Source organism: Mobula hypostoma, chromosome 4, assembly GCF_963921235.1.
Source record: "Mobula hypostoma chromosome 4, sMobHyp1.1, whole genome shotgun sequence".
NCBI lineage: Eukaryota > Metazoa > Chordata > Chondrichthyes > Myliobatiformes > Myliobatidae > Mobula > Mobula hypostoma.
Window position 1 is genome coordinate 33012017 of NC_086100.1, and position 25231 is coordinate 33037247.

General features: G+C 41.8%; 1 protein-coding gene across 2 annotated transcripts in view; it reads left to right on the forward strand.

Annotated features, from left to right (window-relative positions):
• Positions 1-21929, forward strand: part of LOC134344753 (fetuin-B-like) — a 32813-nt gene extending 10884 nt beyond the window's left edge. For both annotated transcript variants that reach the window (XM_063044839.1, XM_063044840.1), the window contains exons 7-8: positions 15926-16012; positions 17794-21929. In XM_063044839.1, coding sequence (XP_062900909.1) covers positions 15926-16012; positions 17794-18108 — 402 coding nt within the window. In that variant the 3' untranslated portion in view covers positions 18109-21929. The remainder of the gene's footprint in view (positions 1-15925; positions 16013-17793) is intronic.
• The last annotated feature ends 3302 nt before the right edge of the window (positions 21930-25231 follow it).

Consider the following 25231-nt stretch of genomic DNA (forward strand, 5'->3'; position numbering starts at 1 on the left):
CAAAAACATCATGACATACACTTATCAGGGTTAAATTCCATCTGCTAGGCCAGATCGACTGACCAGCTGATCAATATCATTCTGCAGGGTAAATCTACCCTCTTCACGATCAATAACACCACCAATTACCCTTTACTTCAGTCGTCCAAAGGGTGTGTCGGTCTCTTGAAGGCAATGGAGAATTTCATCACTGATGTGGCTCCTGAGATATAGAAAGTTATCTACGTTTCCAGAATCTTGTTGAGAACCTTCAGTTTGGAAGGCAGTGTGGAGCAATGCAAGGAGCTTGGTAGAGGACATTTGTAATTCCCATCCCCGCCCATGCTTTGGTGAATGAATGGTGGATGTCTTGGAGCTCACGTAGAAGTGTTGTCTACATATTGCAGCCTGACTACTTAGCTTTGTGAGACTTTGCTCAGTGTAGACTAAACAGCTTCCCATTGATTCTGAAGATTAGCGTCATTCCCATATGAAGCTTACTGGACAAGTGGTGCACTGCTACAGCAGGAAAGATTGAAAACATAGCCTTGTTTGATTAAAGATTAGTTTTATTTGTCAGATGTTCATTGAAACATTAAAACATACAGTGAAATGTGGTGTTTTGTGTCAAATCAAATTAGTGAGGATTGTTCTGGGGACAGCCTGAAAATTTCTCCATGCTTCTGGTGTCAACGCAGCATGTCTACAACGTACTAACCCTACACATAGATCATTGGAATGTGGGAGGAAACCAGAGAACCCAGAAAAACACATGCAGTCATGGATCGAATGTGCAAACTCCTTACAGAGAGTAATTGGAATCAAATCATGATTCACAACTATCTTCACTGAATTTGGCTCTGCAAGCGGCCTGTTGGCTATTATCATGGCTTGCATGCTGTCATGGAGTAAACATAAAATGAAGGCAAATTTTTCTCTGGAGAGCTGTCCATAGTCTCTCCATATGGAGTGAGTCACAGGCTTTAGTGAGGTCAAAGAAGGTCAGGTGCTGTTTCCTGCATTTTTCCTGGTATTGTCACAAGACGAAGAAACTCTAATATCAATAGTTTCAGTGGAATGAACAGGAGCCTTACTCCCAAAGTTCAAAGCACAAGGTAAACTTATTATCCAAGTACATATATGTCACCATATATAACCCTGAGATTCATCTTCTTGTGGGCATACTCAATAAATTTATAGAATAGTAACCATAACAAACTCAATGAAAGACCCCCAACCAGAGCGTTCGACTGGAGTGCAGAAGACAACAAACTGTGCAAGCACAAAAACAAGAAATAGTATTAATAATAAATAAATAAGAAATAAATACCGAGAACATGAGATGAAGAGTCGTTGAAAATGAGTCAGTTGCTTCTGGGAACGTTTCAATAGTGGGACAAGTGAAGTTGAGTGAATATAGAACATAGAAGAGTACAGCACAGAACAGGTCATTTGACCCACAGTGTTGTGCTGAACCAGCTACAAAGCAAATCAAAAAGATCCAAACACTATTCCCTCCTACCTATACCATGACATTTTCAACCTCTCACTGCTCCAGGCAGAAGTTCCCACTTGCTTCAAAAAAAGCAACAATTATACCAGTGCCTAAGAAGAATAATGTGAGCTGCCTTAATGACTATCGCCCGGTAGCACTCACATCTACAGTGATGAAATGCTATGAGAGGTTGGTCTTGACTAGACTGAACTCCTGCCTCAGCAAGGACCTGGACCCATTGCAATTTGCCTATCACCACAATAGGTCAAAGGCAGATGCAATCTCAATGGCTCTTCACAGGGCTTTAGACCACCTGGACAACACAAACATCTATGTCAGGATACTGTTCATTGACTATAGCTCAGTATTTAATAGCATCATTCCTACAGTCCTGATTGAGAAGTTACAGAACCTGGGCCTCTGAATCTCCCTCTGCAATTGGATCCTCAACTTCCAAACCAGAAGATCACAATCTGTGTGGATTGGTGATAATATCTCCTCCTTGCTGACGATCAACACTTCTGTACCTCAGAGATGTGTGCTTAGCCCACTGCTCTACTCTCTCTATACCCATGACTGTGTGGCTAGGTATAGCCCAAATACCATCTATAAATTTGTTGATGGTACAACCATTGTTGGTAGAATCTCAGATGGAGACGAGAAGGCGTACAGGAGGGAGATATACCAACTAATGAAGTGGTGTTGCAGCAAAAACCTGGCACTCAACGTCAGTAAGACAAAAGAGCTAATTGTGGACTTCAGGAAGGGTAAGATGAAGGAATACATACCAATCCTCATAGAGGGATCAGAAGTGGAGAGAGTGAGCAGTTTCTAGTTCCTGGCTAACCTGGTCCCAACATACAGCATTGATAGAGTTATAAAGAAGGTAAGACAGTGATTATGCTTCATTAGGTGTTTGACGAGATTTGGTATGTCAACAAAAACACTCAAAAACTTCTATAGATGTACCATGGAGAGCATTCTGACAGGCTGCATCACTGTCTGGTATGTGGGGGCGGGGGGGGGGAACTACTGCACTGGACCGAAAGAAGCTGCAGAGGGTTGTAAATTTAGTCGGCTCCATCTCGGGTACTAGCCTACCCAGGACATCTTCAAGGAACGGTGTCTCAGAAAGGCAGCGTCCATTATTAAGGACCTCCAGCACCCAGGGCACGCCCTTTTCTTACTGTTTCCATCAGGTAGGAGGTACAGAAGCCTGAAGGCACACACTCAGTGATTCAAGAACAGCTTCTTCCCCTCTGCCATCCCATTCCGAAATGGACATTGAACCCTTGAACAATACCTCACTTTTTTAATATATATAATTTTTGTTTTTGCATGATTTTAATCTATTCAATATATATATATATACACTATAATTGATTGGTTTATTTATTTATTTATTTTCTTCTATATTATGTATTGCATTGAGTTGCTGCTGTTAAGTTAACAAGTTTCATGACACTTGCCAGTGATAATAAACCTGATTCTTCTATCCTCCTTATATCCATGTGTCTATCCAAATATCTCTTAAAAACCTCTTTTTTTAATTAATTTTTTTAATGAGTTTCTACAACACAACAGAAAAAAACCCCACCAGCAAAAAAGAGATTTATACAGTGCAAAACAAACATGTCTAATATACAATTCATAACAGAAAGGAAAAAGCACCCAAAATAAAATCATATAAAGTTAACATTGTATCATTTCTTAATGCATGTATGCATTTCTAAATGACAATAAAAGAGGACTGAGTGTTCTCAGGATCTAATCTAAAAAACCCTCCCACTATGCAACTCCAAGCCAACCATTTTGATGTAAAGAGAAGTTAAACAGAGCTTTAGTCACCACAGAGCTGTAAATATAAAAACAAGTATATTGCCTACTACATAAACTATAACATATTTCACACGAAAAAAACTGTAAAACTTAACCAGAAAAAAAAGCTGAAAGTAAGGGAATAAAATACAAAAAAAAAAGGATAAACCTTTAATCTAAAGAGAAATCGTGAAAATACTCAAGAAAAGGTCCCACACCTTTTGGAACTTTATGTCTGAATTAAGAAGTGAATAATGAATCTTTTCAAGGTCTAAGCAGGACATAATGTCTCTAAGCCATTGAGCATGAGTGGGTGGGGAAAAACCTCTAATGTATTTGCCTGCACCACCACACCAAGCAGTGCATTCCAGGCATCCACAGATCTCTTACATCCCCCTTGAGCCTAGTTCCTCTCACCTTCAATGCATGCCCTCTGGTATTGGACATTTCAATCCTGGGAAACAGATTCTCTTTGTCCACTCTATCAGTGTCTCTCATAATCTTATAATCCTCTATCAGATCTCCCTTCTGCCTCTGATGCTCTGTACAACACAACCAAGTTTATCTAGCCTCTTGTGATATCACATGCTCTCTAAACCAGTCAGCATCCTGGTATACCTCTTCTGTACCCTCTCCAAAGCCCCAACATCCTTCCTATAGTGGGGTGACCAGAATTATATGCAATACTCCAGAAGTGCCCTAACCAGAGTTTTAAGAAGTTGCAACAAAATCTCCTGATTTTGAACTCCGTGCCTTGACTAATGAAAGCAGGTGTTCCATAAGCCTTCTTAACCACCTTATTGACCTGTGTAGCCACTTAGTTTGAGCTGTGAACTTGGATCCCAAGATCTCTCTACTTTACCACACTGTTAAGGATCTTGCATTTCTTCTACCCAGGTTCAACACCTCCCATTTATCTTTGTTAAACTCCATCTGCCATTTCTCAACCCATATCTGCAACTGGTCTATAGCATTCTGTATTCTTTGCCAGTCTTGTACACTATCTACAACTCCACCAATCTTGGTATCATTCGCAAATTTACTAATCCACCCATCTGCATTTTCATCCAGATGATTTATATACATTTCAAATAGCAGTGGTTCCAGCACAGATCACTGCAAAATTCACTAATTACAGATCTCCAGCTCGACTAAGTCTCTTCAACCATTACCCTCTGTCTTCTATGTGCAAGCCAATTCCGAAACCAAACAGTCATTTCACTGCAGACCCCATGCATTTTAACCTTCTGGATTAGTCTCCCATGAGGGTCTTTGTCAAACGGCTTACCAAAATCCATGTAGACAGCATTTACTGCCCTACCCTCCTCAATCTCTCTCATCACCTTGTCAAGAAACTCAAGACAAAACTTGGTAAAACTTGCCACGAACAAGGACGTGCTGGCTCTCCCTAAATAGGCCATGGGCTTCCAAATGCTCATATATCCCATCCCTGAGAATTTTTCCCAGCAATTTCTCTGCAACTGACGTAAGTCTCACTGGTCTATAGCTCCCAGGGTTTTCCCTTGTTCCTTTCTTAAGAAGAAGTACTACATTAGCCATTTGCCAGTTCTGTGGGACCTTGCCTCTGGCTAGAGAAGACACTAAAGTACTTGCCAAGGGCCCAGAAATCTCATCTCTTGCATCCTTCATTAACCTGGGGTAAACCCCATCAGACCTTAAGAGGCTCAACGCTTCCTCCTTTTGATCTCTAGGCACCATAATATATTTACCCACCCACCTCTGAACTCCTGGTCTTCCATATCCTTTTCCTTGGTAAATACTGAAGCAAAGTACCTCACCCACATTCTCTGCATCCAAGCAAATGTTTCCCCCTTTATTGTTAAGTGGTGCCACCCTCTTCCTAATTATCATTTTACTCAATGTATGTATAGAATGACTTGGGATTCTCTTTAATCCTACTTTACAAGGACTCTCGTGGCCCCTCCTGGCTTTCCTAATTCCCGTCTTTAGTTCCTTTCTGGCTTCTTTATAACGCTCATGTGCTCCGTTTGATCCTAACTTCTGAAGCATTACCTACTTTTCCTTTTTCTTGATTAAATTCATCACCTCTCTGGACATCAAAGGTTCTCTTATCTTTCCATCCCAATCCTTCCTTCTAACAGGATAATACCTTTCCTGTATTCTGAGCAATTCTGTATTCTGATGTGGACTTGCAAAGAAAAGGTGTTCCCAATTAACGCTTCTTAGTTCTTGCCTAATGGCCTCGTAATTTGCCCTACTCCACTTTAAAACTCTCCCACAAGGACCATACCTATCCTTATCTATAGCTATCCTGAAAGATAAGGAATTGTGGTCACTGTCCTCTAACTGTTCATCGACCGAAAGATCAGTCACCTGGCGAAGCTCATTACCCAACACCAGGTCCAGTGTGGCCCCTCCTCCCGTTGCACTGTCCGCATACTGATTTAAGAAACTTTCCTCGAAACACTTCTCAAACTCTGCCCCATCTAAACCCCTTACACTAAGAGGATCTCATTTTATATTAGGGAAGTTCAAATCCCCCATGACAGCTATTATTTTTACACATTTCCTTAATCTGATTACATATCTGTTCCTCAATGTCCCGGTAACTATTAGGAGTTCTGTAGTGCAATCCCATCAGTGTGATTGCACCCTTCCTGTTCCTGAGTTTCACCCAAATGGACTCAGTGTCTGACCCCTCCATTATGTCTCCTCTGAGTGCAGCCGTGATATTGTCCCTGATTAGTAGTGAAATTGCACTTCCTCATTTACCACCTCCTTTATCGTCTCTAAAACTTCAAAAACCTGATACATTAATCACTCATTCCTGCCCCTCTCTCACTAGATCTATGCTCTGTTCATCACCCATAACCCATAATACTCCGAGCATTGAAATATATAAACTTCAAACAATCCGACCCATCAACCCATCATATCTGTTACTTTGATCTTGCCTTTTAATACTTTTACCTTCTGGTCTGATCCTTCCTTTACTGACCTGGGGCTCTGGTTCCCAGCCCCCTGCATGGCTACTGTAAACTCTCCCAAGTAGAATCAGCAAACCTCCCAGCCAGGATACTGGTTTCCTTCCAGTTCAGATGCAATCTCTCCCTCTTGCACAGGTCACCCCTCCCCCAGAAAAGGTTCCAATCATCCAAGAATCTGAAATCCTGTGCAGCCACTCATTCATCTGTGCCATCACCCCATTCCTACCTGCATTAGCCTGTGGCACTGGGAGTACAGTAATCCAGAGATGACAACCTTGGAGGTCCTTCTCTTCAGCCTTTTTCCTAACTCGTTAAACTCACTGCGTTGGATCTCTTCCCCTTTTCTACCTATCTCATTGGTGCCAATGTGCACCACGACCTCTGTCTGTTCCCCTTCCTCCTGGAGAATATCCTGCAACAGCTCCAATACATCATGGATCCCAGCACCCAGGAGGCCATGCACCATTCTGGTGTCTCTTTTGTGGCCACAGAATCTCCTTTCTATCCCCCTATAACAACTGCACGGCCTGACTTTACCCTTCCCTCTTGAAGCACAGTGCTGGCCACAGCGCCATCAGCCTGGCAGCTGCTGCCGTGATCTGATGGGTCAACCCCCCCCCCACCTCCCCCTGTAGTATCCAAAGGGGGAAAACTTGTTGCTGACGGGAATGGCCACAGGTAAACCCTACACTGACTTATTAATTCTGTTGCCTCCCCTGATAGTCGCCCATCTAATGCCTGAAGCCTGTACTCTGGGTGTGACCACCTCTTCAGAAAGTCTCACCTATAAATCTCCGGCTTCCCGAATGGTTCTGAGTACATCCAACTCCAGCTCCAACTCCCTGACCGGTCAGGCGGGTGCTGAAGTTGGGTGGACTTCCCTCAGAAGCAGTCACCAGGGAAACCGTCAGGCATCCTGAATTCCCACATTTGACAGGAGGGGCATTCCATCCTGACTACTCTAAAACAAAAAAGAAAAAGGCTTGCCTCTTCTTAACTGTGCCTTCGCCTGTTACGCTCTATCACTGACACACTCTGACCGTGGCTGCTCCGCCTGAGCCTACCCTCCTGTTATTTCCAGTTGAGGGGTATTGACTTTGGTTCAAGAGCCTGAAGACTTAGGGGTTGTAACTGTTCTGGAACCTGGTGGTGTGAGTACTGAAGCTCTTGTACCTTCTTCCCGATGGGAGCATGTCCTGGGTGGTGGTGGAGGTCCCTGATGATGGACTCTGCTTTCCTGCAAGTGTTCCATGTAGATGTTCTCAATTTTCTCAATGGTGGGGAGGGCTTCACCTGTGATGTACTGAGCCATGGCCACCACTTTTTGAAGGATTTTTCGTTCAAGGGCTTCAGTGTTTCCACACCAGGGTGTGATGCAGCCAGTCACTATACTCTGAAGTTTGTCAAAGTTTTAAATATCATGCAGAATGCTCCTGCTACTGGTTTCTTACCAGTAGAGGGAGCATTTGATCATTAAATAGCATATTTCTACCATTGACATTCTCAGCAATAAACATAGAACATAGAACATAGAATAGTACAGCACAGTACAGGCCCTTTGGCCCACAACGTTGTGCCGAACCTCAAACCCTACCTCCCATATAAGCCCCCACCTTAAATTCCTCCATATACCTGTCTAGTAGTCTCTTAAATTTCACGAGTGTATCTGCCTCCACCACTGACTCAGGCAGTGCATTCCACGCACCAACCACTCTCTGAATAAAAACCCTTCCTCTAATATCCCCCTTGAACTTCCCACCCCTTACCTTAAAGCCACGTCCTCTTGTATCGAGCAGTGGTGCCCTGGGCAAGAGGTGCTGGCTATCCACTCTATCTATTCCTCTTATTATCTTGTACACCTCTATCATGTCTCCTCTCATCCTCCTTCTCTCCAAAGAGTAAAGCCCTAGCTCCCTTAATCTCTGATCATAATGCATACTCTCTAAACCAGGCAGCATCCTGGTAAATCTCCTCTGTACTCTTTCCAATGCTTCCACATCCTTCCTATAGTGAGGTGACCAGAACTGGGCACAGTACTCCAAGTGTGGCCAAACCAGAGTTTTATAGAGCTGCATCATTACATCGTGACTCTTAAACTCTATCCCTCGACTTATGAAAGCTAACACCCCATAAGCTTTCTTAACTACCCTATCTACCTCTGAGGCAACTTTCAGGGATCTGTGGATCGCCCTGCTCCTCCACACTACCAAGTATCCTACCATTTACTTTGTACTCTGCCTTGGAGTTTGTCCTTCCAAAGTGTACCACCTCACACTTCTCCGGGTTGAACTCCATCTGCCACTTCTCAGCCCACTTCTGCATCCTATCAATGTCTCTCTGCAATCTTCGACAATCCTCTACACTATCTACAACACCACCAACCTTTGTGTCGTCTGCAAACTTGCCAACCCACCCTTCTACCCCCACATACAGGTCATTAATAAAACTTATGAAAAGTAGAGGTCCCAGAACTGATCCTTGTGGGACGCCACTAGTCACAACCCTCCAATCCAAATGTACTCCCTCCACCACGATCCTCTGCTTTCTGCAGGCAAGCCAATTCTGAATCCACCTGGCCAAACTTCCCTGGATCCCATGCCTTCTGACTTTTTGAATAAGCCTACTGTGTGGAACCTTGTCAAATGCCTTACTAAAATCCATGTAGCTCACATTCACTACACTACCCTCATCTATATGCCTGGTCACCTCCTCAAGGAACTCTATCAGGCTTGTTAGATACGATCTGCCTTTCACAAAGCCATGCTGACTGTTCCTGATCAGACAGTGTTTCTCTAAATGCCCATAGATCCTATCTCTAAGAATCTTTTCCAACAGCTTTCCCACCACAGACGTAAGGCTCATTGGTCTATAATTACCTGAACTATCCCTACTACCTTTTTTGAACAAGGGGACAACATTCGCCTCGCTCCAATCCTCTGGTATCATTCCCGTGGACAGCGAGGACATAAAGATCCTAGCCAGAGGCTCAGTAATCTCTTCCCTCGCCTCGTGGAGCAGCCTGGGGAACATTCTGACAGGCCCCAAGGACTTATCCGTCCAATACCTCCTCTCCCTTAATATCAACATGCTCCAGAACATCAACCCCACTCATATTGTCTTCACCTTCAGTAAGTTCCCTCTCACTGATGAATACCGAAGAGAAGTATTCATTGAGGACCTCGCTCACTGCCACAGCCTCCAGGCACATCTTCCCACCTTTATCTCTAATCGGTCCTACATTTACTCCTGTCATCCTTTTGTTCTTCACATAATTGAAGAATGTCTTGGGGTTTTCCTTTACCCTACTCATCAAGGCCTTCTCATGCCCCCTTCTTGCTTTTCTCAGCCCCTTCTTAAGCTCCTTTCTTGCTACCCTATATTCCTCAATAGACCTATCTGATCCTTGTTTCCTAAACTTCATGTATGCTGCCTTCTTCCACCTGACTAGATCTTCCACCTCACTTGTCACCCATGGTTCCTTCACCCTACCATTCTTTATCTTCCTCACCGGGACGAATTTATCCCTAACATCCTGTAAGAGATCCATAAACATCGACCACATGTAATCCTAATTTACACTTGCAAGTTCTAGCCTTATAGCCTCATAATTTGCCCTTCCCCAATTAAAAAATTTCCTGTCCTCTCTGATTCTATCCTTTTCCATGATAATGCTAAAGGCCAGGGAGTGGTGGTCACTGTCCCCCAGATGCTCACCCACTGAGAGATCTGTGACCTGACCCAGTTCGTTATCTAGTACTAGGTCTAGTATGGCATCCCACAGTCGGCCTGTCAACATACTGTGACAGGAATCCGTCCTGGACACACTTAACAAACTCTGCCCTGTCTAAACCGTTGGAACTAATCAGGTGCCAAGCAATATTAGGGAAGTTAAAGTCACCCATGATAACAACCCTGTTATTTTTGCACCTTTCCAAAATCTACCTCCCAATCTGCTCCTCAGTATCTCTGTTGCTACCCGGGGGTCTATAGAATACTCCCAATAGAGTAACTGCTCCCTTCCTGTTCCTGACTTCCACCCATACTGACTCAAAAGAGGATCCTGCTACATTACCCACCCTTTCTGTAGCTGTAATTGTATCTCTGACCTATAATGCCACCCCTCCTCCCCTCCCCCACCCATCCCTTTTAAAGCACTGAAATCCAGGGATATTGAGAATCCATTCCTGCTCTTGTGCCAGCCAAGTCTCTGTAATGGCCACTACATCATAATTTCATGTGTGTATCCAAGCTCTCAGTTCATCACCTTTGTTCCTGATGCTTCTTGCATTGAGGTACACACATTTCAGCCCTTCTACCTTACTGTCTTTACACCGTTTATTCTGCTTCTCTTTCCTCAAAGCCTCTCTATATGTTAGATCTGGCTTTACTCCATGCACTTCTTTCACTGCTCTATCGCTCTGGGTCCCATCCCCCTTGCAAATTAGTTTAAACCCTCCCGAACCATGCTAGCAAACCTACCTGCAAGGATATTGCTCCCCCTCGAGTTCAGGTGCAACCCATCCAATCTGTACAGGTCCCACCTTCCCCAGAAGATTTCCCAATGACCCAAAAATCTAAAACCCTGCACCCTGCACCAACTTCTCAGCCATGCATTCAACTGCCATCTCCTCCAATTCTTACCATCACTGTCACGTAGCACTGGCAGCAATCCTGAGAACGCCACCCTTGAGGTCCTGTTCTTCAGCCTTCTGCCTAGTTCCCAAAACTCACACTTAAGGACCTCATCCCTCTTCCTGCCTATGTCGTTGGTCCCAACATGTATCACGACTTCTGGTTGCTTTCCCTCTCGTACCAGGATATCGTGCACCTGGTCAGAGACATCCCGGACCCTGGCACCCAGGAGGTAACAAACCATACGGGTGTCCTTCTCACGTCCACAAAATCTGCTGTCTGCTCCCCTGACTATAGAGTCCCCAATGACGACAGCCCTCCTCTTCTCTGTCCCACCCTTCTGTACCACAGGGTCAGACTCAGTGCCGGAGGCCCTGCCACCGTGGCTCACCCCTGGTAGGTCGTCCCCGCCAACAGTAAACTTATTATTCAGGGGAACGGCTACGGGGTGCTCTGCACTACCTGTCTACCTGTCTACTCACCTTCGCTTTCCCCCCTCTGACTGTCACCCAACGACCTGCTTCTGGCAGCCTAGGTGTGACTACCTCCCTGTAGCTCTCATCTATGACCGCCTCATTCTCCCTTATGAGTCGAAGGTCATCCAGCTGCTGCCCCAGATTCCTTACACGATCTTCCATATCGCCCAGTCGCATGCACTTCTGGCAGATGTGACTCTGCGGGAGAAGGGAGTTCCTCCAAGACTGCCACATCTCACATGAGAGGCACATCACTGTCTCAGGAGGCATTGTAAAGACTAACTGGGAACAAGCTTGTCCTCTGCCTCTTCTCATCCAAGCCTCTCAAGCCAAAGCCTCAAAGCTCCACTCCTTCACTGGCAATAAAGCAATAAAACCTGCAATTGCTAGAATCAGGGAAGAAACACAGAACTAAATGCATTTAAATCAGTAAGCAGAAGAAAGGATGTGATCAGCCATTAACAAGTGGTACAAAGATCATTGCAGAAGAAGCTGGAGACTTCTGGATTTTTTGCAGAAGCATTTAAGAATTAGCAGTACTCCTTTTCACAAAAGGTGACAAATGAGGTGAAAGACAGGTAAAAATAGCAGAGGTGAAAAACAGGTAATGAATGAGAGTTCAGATTTACCCCCAAAGTGTAAACGTGAATCTTGAGCATTGTGCTTCATTATGCTTCAGCAGAGTATGTGGCTATTGGGCCTACCAACTGAATTCCAAGCAATCTGAGCTTAATTACACCTGTTACTTTCTGAGCAGAGACTCCCATTCACCATCTACAGTTTTTTGCCACTCTATGATGGCCCTTCATTTTATGATCCTGATCAAGTTTTCAGCTCTTCTTCTGCTGGTCTCTTAAACTTAAACAATCTCCCTCAAAAGAAAACTGGCAGGTCAGCATTTTTGAACTATGCTGTTATACTAGAATTCAATACCTAAAAGAATAAGGAATGCAGAATCATTTGACACTTTTGAACGCCAGCTCAAAACTTGTTCATTTAACTTTGCTTTTAATTAACACCTTTTTATCTTTCATTGTCATTTTTCCACTTTATCCCATTGTAAAGAACTTTGATCTACGTTGTCTGTATGAAAAGTGCCCGACAAATGAATTATTATTACTACTGTTATAAACGTCTTTGATTTCTAATATCTATTTAAAGACCATAGGTAACCTGCACTTTACACTTGGGTCATAAGACCATAAGACATAGGAGCAGAATTAGGCCATTTGGCCCATCAAGTCTACTCTGACATTCCATCCTCTGAAACCCATTCTCCTGCCTTTTCCCTATAACCTTTGATATTTTTACTAATCCAGAACCAAAAAACCGCCACCTTAAGTGACTGTCTGCGGCAATGAATTCCACAAAGACAACACCCTCTGATTAAAGAAATTCCTTCTCACCTCTGTTCTAAAGGGACATACTTCTATTCTGAAGCTGTGTCCTCTAGTCCTACACTTCACCACTATTGGAAATATCCTCTCCACATACACTCTATCTAGGCCTTTCAATCTTTGATGGGTTTAATGAGATCCCCCTTCATTCTTCTAAACTCCATTGTGTACAGGCCCTGAGTCATTAAACTCCCCTCATACATTAACCCTTTAATTCCAGAGATCATTCTTGTGAACCTCCTCAGGACCCTCCCCAATATCAGCATATTCTTCCTTAGATAAGGGGCCCAGAACTGCTCACAATGCTCCAAGTGTTGTCTGACCAATGCCTTATAAAGCTTCCTCAACACTACCTTCCCCTCCACTTATCTTTGTATCATCCACAAACCTGGCCACAAAGCCAAAAATTAGGACATCCAGATCATTGACATACTGCATAACATGAAATGCATCAGTTCCAACACTGACACGTGCAGAACTCTACTAGTCACCTGTAGCATCCAGAAAAAGCCCACTTTATTCCCATTCTTCGTCTCCTGCCTATCAGCCACTCTTCTGTCAATGTAAGTATTTTTTTCTGCAATACCATGGCTCTTGTTTAGCAGCCTTATATGTGGCACTTTATCAAAGACCTTCTGAAAATCCAAGTTAACAACATCCACAGTCTGATCTTTGTCTATTCCTCAAAGAATTCCAACAGATTTGTCAGGCAAGATTTTCTCTTAAGAAAACCATGCTGACTTCGGCCTATTTTATCATGAACCTTTAATATTCTGAAACCTCATCCTTAATAATGGGCTCTAACATCTTGACAGCCAACCACTGAAGCCAGGCTAACTGGCTTACAATTTCCTAGCTTTGGCTTCCTTCCTTCTTTTAAAGAGTGGCATGACATTTGCAATTTTCCATTCCTTTAGAACCATTCCAGAACCTACTGATACTTGAAAGATTATGACTAATACCTACAAAATCTCTCCATCTACCTCCTACAGAGCCTGAGGTGTTATCTATCTGGTCCTAGTGACTTTTCTAGCTTCAGAACTTACAACTTCTCAAGCACCTTCTCCTTAGTAATAGCAACTACACTCAATTCTGCCTCTGGCATTCTCGAATTTCTGGCATGCTGCTGGCGATTTCCATGGTGAAGACTGACACAAAACACTTAATGAGTTCATCCTCCATTTCTTTATCCTCTATTACTACCTTTCCAGTATCAGTTTTTAGCAGTCCGATATCTACTCTCACCTCAAAAAATCTTTTGGTATCCCCTTTTATATTGTTGGTTAGCTTACCTTCATATTTCATAGAAACATAGAAACATAGAAACATAGAAAATAGGTGCAGGAGTAGGCCATTCGGCCCTTTGAGCCTGCACCGCCATTTATTATGATCATGGCTGATCATCCAATTCAGAACCTCGCTCCAGCCTTCCCTCCATACTCCCTGACCCCCGTAGCCACAAGGGCCATATCTAACTCCCTCTTAAATATAGCCAATGAACTGGCCTCAATAGTTTCCTGTGGCAGAGAATTCCACAGATTCACCACTCTCTGTGTGAAGAAGTTTTTCCTAATCTCGATCCTAAAAGGCTTCCCCTCTATCCTCAAACTGTGACCCCTCGTTCTGGAATTTCACCTTTTCTCTCCTTATTACCTTTATTGTTGACTTCTGTTGGTTCGTAAAGGTTCCTAATCCCCTAAGCTTCGCACTAATTTTTGTTATATTTATGTCCTCTCTTTTTGATTTTTTATGCTGTCTTTGACTTCTCTTGTTAGGTACACTTTCCTCCTCGTGACTTTATAATTCTTCTTCTTTGGCAAGAGCTGATCCCGCACCTTCTGAATTACTCTCCAAAACTCCAGCTATTGCTGATCTGCCATAATCCCTGGTAGTGATCCCTTCCAACTAACTTTGACCAGCTCCTTTCTCATGCCTCTAAAAGTCCCTTTATTCCACTATAATACAGATACGTCTGATTTTTAGTTTCTCCCTCCCAATTGTCGGATGAATCCTATCATATTATGATCACTGTCTCCTAAGGGTTTCTTCACGTTAAGCTCTCTAATCAATACCGGTCAATTGTCTATTCCCTAGTGGGCTCGACCACAAGCTGCTCTAAAAAGCTACCTCACAGGCATTCTACAAATTCCTTCTCTTGGGGTTCAACACCAACCTGATTTTCCCAATTTACATGCATATTAATATCCCCTATACAGCATCATAACATTGCCCTCTTTGCATACCTTTTCTATCTCCCATTGTAATTTGTACTCCACGATCAGGAGCCAGCGTCGTTTTACCCTTGCGGTTTCCTAACTCTACTCACAAGGATTCTACATCTTTTGATCCAATGTGAATTCTTTCTGATTTCATTTTTTACAAGCAGAGCCTCCCTGCCCCCTCTGCTCCTCTGACAGTCCTTTCAATGTGAGGTGTATCCTTGGAGCTTTTGAAAAATAGATATTACCATTATGTCAGGATACTTTGATAGCTTAAGCGTAATATTGAGTGTGAGGTATGCTGAAACACATATATAGATACAGTATATTGCATTGAACACTGAACAATCAAGCAGATTGTGCGATAATGAATAGAGTTTGGCAGGCAGAGTACTTTTAACTCAATATCAGCAGGACAAATATATGCTCATAATCAGGTTCCATTAAGATTATCATTTTAATGGTGTGATGTTTTCCAGTTTAGAAATTTCAATTTACATTTTACGGCAATAAATCAGTTTAATTTTGATCATCTTGTAAATTTACATTATTGGAAAACTTTTTTTAAACATTTTTTCCCTTTCTTCTTGCCTGTATTTCAGCCTTCTCTTTCATGACTAAGAGGGGAGGCTAGCTTAGAAATTCAAAAACTCTGATATTGTTGCTGTGTAAGTGGTTGTAGCAGATAATTGAAGTGAAACAAGATGACATCTCATCAAAAGGTATTTTTCCTCTCTCCATACAGTACATATGACCTTCTCATTTAATTTGCTGCTTCTTTGTAACAGGATTACCCAGAGTTGACACTTAAAATTACCAATATGCAGTAAATATAGGGTCATTTTGATGTACACTGAATCCAGTACAATGGGCAGGGCAAAATATTTTTACTCCCTGATTATGTTTATTTGCAAATCATATATCATTTCTTGTTTTGTAGCATTTGGGTTACTGCACCGTGTCCTTCGAATCAGTGGCTCCTGTCCTTGATGTGTCTGAAGTGACTTGTGACATTTATGCAACAAAGGTAGCTGCACTGAACATTATTTTAAATAAATGACAAGAGCAGCTGTCTGTCGTGACTTTATCTGCAGCTTGCTATTCATTCCCTCACTACTTTAAAAGTTTAGTCTCCAGGCATTTCATGACTTTCTTTTCATTCTTCTTACGTCATATAATGAAATTGTCAATCTTGTCTCTCAGTCTTACCATATGACAAATATTCCCTTGACCTCATTTATCCCTCACACCACCTCCTTTGCAAAATAATATTACCTTCAAAGAGAATCAGCTGTTTCTCTTTACATGGATTCTAAGTATTAGCAAGCTTTTCTAATTCTAATTTATTACTTTTGTGACTGACTTCCTTGTATTTTGCTCTTTCTTGTCCCATAATTGTTAAAATATTATTCGTTGGTTTGCAAGAACAGTTCAGTTTTATGAAAAGATAATCCGATATTTTTCTTGTAATACTATATATTGATGCCTGTGCCCAATTTCCAGGTTGAAATGAGAATGAAAACAGTTCAGGGAACAATTTTCAAAGTCTAATGAAGAGTTGCGGATTGGTCAAGTAAAAATAAAACAACTACTCTTATCAGAATTAGGAATAATGGTCTTTGCATTTTTATATTAAGAAACTAACTTCCATATAAAATTAGGAAATGATCAATGCAAAGGGTATCCCCATGCGCATCTTGGAAAATCTTTCAGAACTTACTCTGACATCATAGCCCTTGCAATCATTTTTCAGTCAACCTTTCCTCCTCAGATGAGTCAAACTGCTTGGCATTTGACCTCTGGCTTGTTAAGGCCTGAATGCTAACAGCTTGCTTGTAAAATGGAACCAAGAACTAGATTGGGGCTTCTCAATTGGAACATGTATTGGCTAAAAACAAGATGACTAAATATTGCATTTGGTTGTGTGCTTTATGATGCACAGACAGTAGTTTTGAGAATAAAAATAGATTTTCATTTGTATAGTACCATTTCTGATCCAGTCAAGTTGCCCCCACATTATTCATAGCTATTTAATACTTTTGAAATAAGGTCACTGTTGTAAGAAGGAAATTTAGGTAAACAATTCTTTTTCAGAGATTTCTAGAAGATTTTTTCTTTCAGAACTTCACACCATTGTCTACAACCAATAAATTATTTTATTTCCAAAGAATAGACCATCCCTTGCCGAATCAAAGGTGCTTAACTCTTGGGCCTTGGAAGTAACAGACAGGTTCTTACTTGAACAGCTATTGGTTTATCATTTTTTCAAAATGATCAATGGGATGGGATGAATATTCTTTGCAGTTTTAAAGACAATTTTAATGATCTGAATGGGTGGAATTTATGGGTAACGTATTTTAAAATGAAACACCGGGTGGTATTCGAACAGATAGACATGCTGTCTCTCATCATCTGTGTGTTCACATCCTTGAATTCCCTAACAGTATAACGTTGTACCTTCACCTGAAGGAGTTCAGCAGTTCAATAAGCAGCAAATGAAAAATGACAAGTCACTTTATTGTTACATGTTGAAAATGTATCTTCCAAAATAACTGGTTAAAATTAAATAGACACAAAATGGTGGAGGGACCCAGCAGGTCAGGCCACATCTATGAAGAGGAATAAACAGATGACGTTTTGGATTTTCCCTTAATCAGTGAAACATTGACTCTTCACTTCTCTCCATAGGTTTTGCCTGTCCTGCTGAGTTCCTCCAGTATTTTGTAGGTATTACTCTGGGATATCCAGCATCTGCAGAATCTCTTGTGTTAATGGCTAATGTTGAAATGGATGTTAATATTACTGCAGGGTGTAACAGTCGAGGGATTAAGTGGGCACAACAAGCCACTTGAGGACAACTATGAAGATGAAAAACAGATATTCACACCCAAATACAAGAGATCGGTTTTTAGATCCAAACATCAGAGGATGAAGCAATCAATAATGAGGAAACAGTCCAGGAGGAAAGAGTCATCTTCTTCAGAATCATCAGAGGAACAACATTTGCACAGTCATCATGAACCTTTCAAACTGCCAACTACTCGTTATCCCAATTTTCCAAACCTCTCCCCACATGCACTCACCTGTCCCAGTCAACCCAGATATATACTTATGAAAAGCTGAATAAGTAAAGAAAGAGAGTAAGTCAAGCTCACTCCTCCATTCCCTGCAACCTCACAGAGCAGAAGCTCTTTCTTTTTGATTTGGATGCAAGCTTCATATGATTTTCAGTCCAGTTGGAAAATTAGTTCCTCCCCATTTTTTCAAGTGTGAGCTTGTTAATTTATGCATTTAATTTTGCCTATTTACAGAATTCTAATATACCAAGTAACCTGAACTTCATTTTCTTAAATATCTTTTTAACTACAAATTTTGTGGCAAAGCATTGGCTGTTTGCATATATGAGCATCTTTTCCCAAAGGACCGCTTGAAATAAAATATGATGTACTAGATCCATTCCTTCTTAGTTTCATTCCACTTTCAATTATTCAAGACAGGTTATCTGTAATTAACACATCTTTACTACCCCCTCTCAGCCAGCACCAATACTTCTTGTGTCATTCAGTCTCCCTTGGTCTCCACCCAAACTTAAAAATTCATTTTATTTTCTGTATTCTTCTCTGCAATTTAAAACATATTTGTTTACTACCTTTGCCCAACTTTTTAATAGTTTAAAAGAAAACTCTGAAATATTTACTGAGAACAAAATTAGCAAAAACTAGGGGAAAATGACAAGTCACCATCATTATTACATATTGAAAATTAATCTTCCAAAGTGACTGGCAACTATTAAACCAATAGTTTGCAACCTGGGGTCCACTGAACTCTTGGTTAACGGTAGGGGTCCATGGCATAAAAAAATAAGATTGGGAACCCCCGTGTTAAAGTGACAGAGATGTTTTGTAATGTAACTGTTAGGGGATTAAACGGGCAAGAGGAACTACTTGAGGACAACTATCAAGATGAAGGTATTTGGTAATTGTATTATTATTGTCACATGTACTGAGACGCAGTGAAAAGTTTTGTTCTGAAAGCCATCCAGACAGATCATTGCAAAAATAAATACAATGATACAAAATAAAAAATTACAGAATTTAGAATATAGTACTGCAGTTTCACTGTATTGTAGAAAGTGCAGTGCAGGTAGACAAATAAAATGCAATGACTATGACAAGGTAGATTGAGAGATCAAGAGTTCCTCTTTGTTGTATAAGAGATCTGTCCAAGAACCTTATAATGGAAGTATTAAGGCTCCTCTTGACCCTCATGATAAACATTCACAAGTGAGAGAATGAACAAGTGGAAGGAGTCTTTGATTAACTTGTTTGCTTTCTCCAGGCAGCACAAAGTGTAGACAGATACAGCAGGAGGGAGGATGGCTTTCTTATGATAGACTGGGCTGTATTCACAACAGCCTGCAACCTCTTGAGGTCTTGGGCATAGCAGTTGACATGCCAAGATGTGATGCTTTCTTTGTAAATGTTAGAAATATAGAAACATAGAAAACCTACAGCACAATACAGGCCCTTCGGTCCACAAAGTTGTGCCGAACATGTCCCTACCTCAGAAATTACTAGGCTTACCCACAGCCCTCTATTTTTCTAACCTCCATGTACCTATCCAAAAGTCTCTTAAAAGACCCTATTGTATCGGCCTCCACCACCATTGCTGGCAGTCCATTCCACGCACTCACCACTCTCTGAGTAAAAAACTTACCCCTGACATCTCCCCTGTATCTACTCCCCGGTACCTTAAACCTGTGTCCTCTTGTGGCAACCATTTCAGCCCTGGGAAAAAGCCTTTGACTATCCACATGATCAATGCCTCTCATCATCTTATACAACTCTATCAGGTCACCTCTCATCCACCGTCGCTCCAAGGAGAAAAGGTCGAGTTCGCTCAACCTGTTTTTCATAAGGCATGCTCCCCAATCCAGGCAACATCCTTGTAAATCTCCTCTCCACCCTTTCTATGGCTTCCACATCCTTCCTGTAGTGAGGTGACCGGAACTGAGCACAGTACTCCAAGTGGGGTCTGACCAGGGACCTATATAGCTGCAACATTACCTCTCGGCACCTAAATTCAATTGAAAGCTAATACATCGTATGCCTTCTTAACCACAGAGTCAACCTGCGCAGCTGCTTTGAGCGTCCTATGGACTCGGACCCCAAGATCCCTCTGATCCTCCACACTGCCAAGAGTCTTACCATTAATACTATATTCTGCCATCATATTTGACCTACCAAAATGAACCACTTCACACTTATCTGGGTTGAACTCCATCTGCCACTTCTCAGCCCAGTTTTGCATCCTATCAATGTCCCACTGTAACCTCTGACAGCACTTCACACTATCCACAACACCCCCAACCTTTGTGTCATCAGCAAACTTACTGACCCATCCCTCCACTTCCTCATCCAGGTCATTTATAAAAATTATAAAGAGTAAGAGTCCCAGAACAGATCGCTGAGGCACACTACTGGTCACCGACCTCCATGCAGAAAATGACCCAAATACAACCACTCTTTGCCTCCTGTGGGCAAGTCAGTTCTGGATCCACAAAGCTATGTCCCCTTCTATCCCATGCCTCCTCACTTTCTCAATAAGCCTTGCCTAGGGTACCTTATCAAATGTCTCACTGAAATCCATATACACTACATCTACTCCTCTTCCTTCAATATGTTTAGTTACATCCTCAAAAATTTCAATCAGGCTCGTAAGGCACGACCTGCCCTTGACAAAGCCATGCTGACTATTCCTAATCATGTTATACCTCTCCAAATGTTCATAAATCCTGCCTCTCAGGATCTTCTCCATCAACTTACCAACCATTGAAGTAAGACTCACAGGCCCATAATTTCCTGGGCTATCTCTACTCCCTTTCTTGAATTAAGGAACAACATCCGCAACCCTCCAATCCTCCGAAACCTCTCCCGTCCCCAATGATGATGCAAAGATCATCGCCAGAGGCTCAGCAATCTCCTCCCTCGCCTCCCACAGTAGCCTGGGGGTACATCTCATCTGGTCCCGGCGACTTATCCAACTTGATGCTTTCCAAAAATGTTGGTGAGGGTTATTGGGGAATGCCAAATTTCCTTACCTGACAGATATCAGAGAATGAAAGGATGGTTACAGTGCAGAGGTGGCCAACTGGACCATTATGTTCAAACTGGTTCTGACATAAGATCAATCTGACTAGTTCCTCTTCCTCTTCCTCACTCCATAATCCAAATTATTAATACATATTGAGAAAGGTAGAAACCTGGGGAATACCATTATATAATTCACTCTAATCTAAAAAAAATCTCACTTCTAATCTCTAGTTCTGTCACTTAACTTTCTATCTATTCTCTAAGGTCAGATTCACTCTCCATTTTTGATCACTGGTCAGCCCCACCTCTCTCCTTAAATATTTCTTCTATTCACATGCCTATAAAATATTTTTGGATTCCTTTTGTGCTTGGCATTCATCATTTCTCAAGCCTTCTCTTTGCTTTTTTGTTCCAGTTTTACTTCCTCTCTGACCTTTCTTTGACCAGCCTGATCCTTTCTCACCAACAATCAGACAGTTACCTTTTTAATGCTAACAATCTTTTTGGTCATCCACATAGCTCTGAGTTCAGTTTACCTACTCTTCTCCAATCACTGAAATGTAAAACGGCGAAAGCTGTTGTATCTCCTTTAAAGGCCTTTGATCATTCATCTTCCTGGCAAGACATAATAACCAGTTTGCATGGCCTAGATCTGTTTCTATCTCTGAAATTGGTCCTTCAATATTTTGTCAGAACTATTCTAAACTTTATGATGTTTTTGTTGTTTCTGATATTACACTTTGTCCACCTGTCCTGGCCTAGGACCAGGTGCAGTAGTGCTGCCTTCCTCATTAGACTTGAAACAAACCCACTCAAAAACGCAACACACATCAAAGTTGCTGGTGAACGCAGCAGGCCAGGCAGCATCTCTGGGAAGAGGTACAGTCGACGTTTCGGGCCGAGACCCTTCGTCAGGACTAACTGAAGGAAGAGCTAGTAAGAGATTTGAAAGTGGGAGGGGGAGGGGGAGATCAAAAATGATAGGAGAAGACAGGAGGGGGAGGGATGGAGCCAAGAGCTGTACAGGTGATTGGCAAAAGGGATATAAGAGGATCATGGGACGGGAGAAGTCAATGTTCGTGCCATCAGGTTGGAGGCTACCCAGACGGAATATAAGGTGACTTCTCTAACTTCCGCTAATGCCCCACCTCCCCCTCGTACCCCATCTGTTATTTACTTATATACACACACATTCTTTCTCTCTCCCTCTCCTTTTTCTCCCTCTGTCTATACCCCTTGCCCACCCACTGGGTTTTTCCCCCTCCTTTCCTTTTCCCTGGGCCTCCTGTCCCATGATCCTCTCATATCCCTTTTGCCAATCACCTGTCTAGCTCTTGGCTCCATCCCTCCCCCTCCTGTCTTCTCCTATCATTTTGGATCTCCCCCGCCCCCTCCAACTTTCAAATCTCTTACTAGCTCTTCTTTCAGTTAGTCCTGACAAAGGGTCTCGGCCCATGACGTCGACTGTACCTCTTCCTAGAGATGCTGCCTGGCCTGCTGCGTTCACCAGCAACTTTGATGTGTGTTGCTTGAATTTCCAGCATCTGAAGAATTCCTTGTGTTTACCATTCAAAAGTGTTTTGCCGAACACCACAGAAAGTTTTTTCCCCCCATTCTTTGGCCTTTAGGTTATTGTTATTGCAGTTTTTGTTTGGACTGTTGAAATTCCTTCTTATCTCTGTAAAGTTTTCAGAAGTGATTTTCCACCATTGAAATTTGCTGACTATACTTAATCAGATTTGGACTTTGCATGTTGTGCTATAAACTGGTTCCAACATGACGTTCGGCCTATTATCACGGCATTTAGTCTCGCTCTTCAAATAAAGATTTCATGTGGGTAGTTTTAAAATCCTCCAGTACTTTTCCAGAATCTAAGGACGTTTGGAAGATTACTGCGATTTACTTCACCTCATTCTCTCAGCGGCCTCCTTGCAATTTGACCTCTTTTTTTTACACAGTTGAAGGATCTCATTGTCCATTTTAATATTTCCCAATTGTTTGCTCTTTTAGTTTGTTCAATTCTTGCTTATTCCTTCTTTCTGATTTTATCCCAATCTTCAGGCCAGTTACTAACTTTTACTACTTGTTTTTTTTTCTTTCAACTTAATACCATCTCAACTTCCTTAGTAAGCCATAAGTGGTTAATTTTTGAAAAGAATCATGAATTCCCTCTTTAATATCTGTCACGGTTTGCCTCTTGTTTTACCTTCTTATCTACAGTATATGCCTATTACACACAGGCATCTCTCTCCTCATTTTTTTGCAATTCCTCTTATTTAAGAGGTGAAATGTAGAGTTCATTGGGTGGAGACAAGAAAAGCAAAGGAAGAAGGCACTAGTGGGAAAAGTGTGTAAGCTCCCAAACATTTGCCTTACTGTCGGAAAGAGGATTCATCAAATTTTTCACTCTCAGCCTAATGCTAACTCTTATCATGCTGTGATTACTGCTTCCTAGGGGCATTTTACTTTGAGGTAATTTATCATATTTGTCTCATTACATATTACCAAATCAAAATAATTGTTCCCTGCGGAATCCATAGTGTTTCATTAATTATCCTGAATGAATTCTAGAATTCATTCTCATGGCTGCTATTTCTTATCCACAAGAAGATAAAAATCACCTATGGATAGTACACTACTCTTTTAAACATCCCATTTTCCTTGATTATTACACTTTTTAGTACATAGAACATAGGAAGGCAGTGAGAATTGGCATAAAGAATGGAGATGCAAAATCTGGTTGAATGGTGCCTCAGAAACAACCTCTCACTCAACGCCAGCAAAACCAAGAAGCTGATTGCCAACTAGAGGAGGAAGAAGCTGGAGATCCATGCGCCAGTCCTCAATCGGGGAAGCGAACGGAGAGCGTCAGTAGCTTTAAATGCCATGGTGCTAACATATCAGAAGATCTGTCCTGGGACTAGCACTTAAGTGTCATCACAAAGAAACCACAACAGTGCCTCTACTTCCTAGAAGTTTGCATAGATTTGGGATGTCAGCAAAAACTGTGACAAATTTCTATAGGTGCACAATGGATAGGATCCCAACTGGTTGAATCATGTTCTGGTGTGGAAACACCAATGCCCAGGAAGAGAAAAGGGTACAGAAGGTGGTAGGTACAGCACAGTTCATCACAGGTGAAAACTTCCCCACCATTGAATATATTTGCGTGGAGCACCACAACAAGAAAGTGGCATATCTTCTCCACACCACCAGATTCAGGACAGTTATTACCCTATAACCACCAGGTTCCTGAACCAGTGTGGATAACTTTTTTCGCCACTACTCTGAACTGATTCTATGACCTATCTACGTATCTTCTTGGACGCTTTACAACTTATGTTCTCAGTGTTACATTTATTTGCATGGATTGTCACTTTGTCCACTGGTATTTGTCAGTCTTTGTCTGTTTATGTATACTTTTTGATAAAATTATATTTTATTAATTTTTTCCTGTAAATGCCTGTAAGAAAATGAATCTCAAGATAGTATATGGTAACATACACATATTTGCTATAAGTTTACTTTGAACTTTGAACATAGAACAGTACAGAAGAGTACAGGCCTTCAGCCCATAATGTAGTGTTGACCCTTTACTCTACTTCAAGATCAATCTAAACTTTCCTTCAACATAGCCCTTCAATTTTCTTTCAATCGTGTGCCATTTTAAGAATCTCTTAAATGTACCTAATATTTCTGCCTCTAGGAACAACCCCCACCGCATATTCCATGCACTTTCCATTTTCTGTGTTAAGTACCTCTGATATCCCCCGATATTTTCTTCCAATCACCTTAAAAGTATGCCTTCTCATATCAGGCACGACTGTGCTAGAAAAAAGATGCTGCAGTCCATTATATCTATGCCTCATCATCTTATACACCTCTATCAAGTTGCCTCTCTTTCTTCTTCCCTCCTAAGAGAAAAGCCCTAGTTTGTTCAAACTTTCTTCGTAAGACATATCCTTTAATCCAGGCAGCATCCTAGTAAATCTCCTAGCACCCTCCCTAAGGAATCCATATCCTTCCCAAAATGAGGTAACCAGAACTGAACTCGATACTCCAAGTGTGGTCTAACTAGAGTCTTACAGAGGTGCAACATTACCTCATGGCTCTTGAACTTAGTCCTCCAACTAATGAAATATTTTCTGAATTGA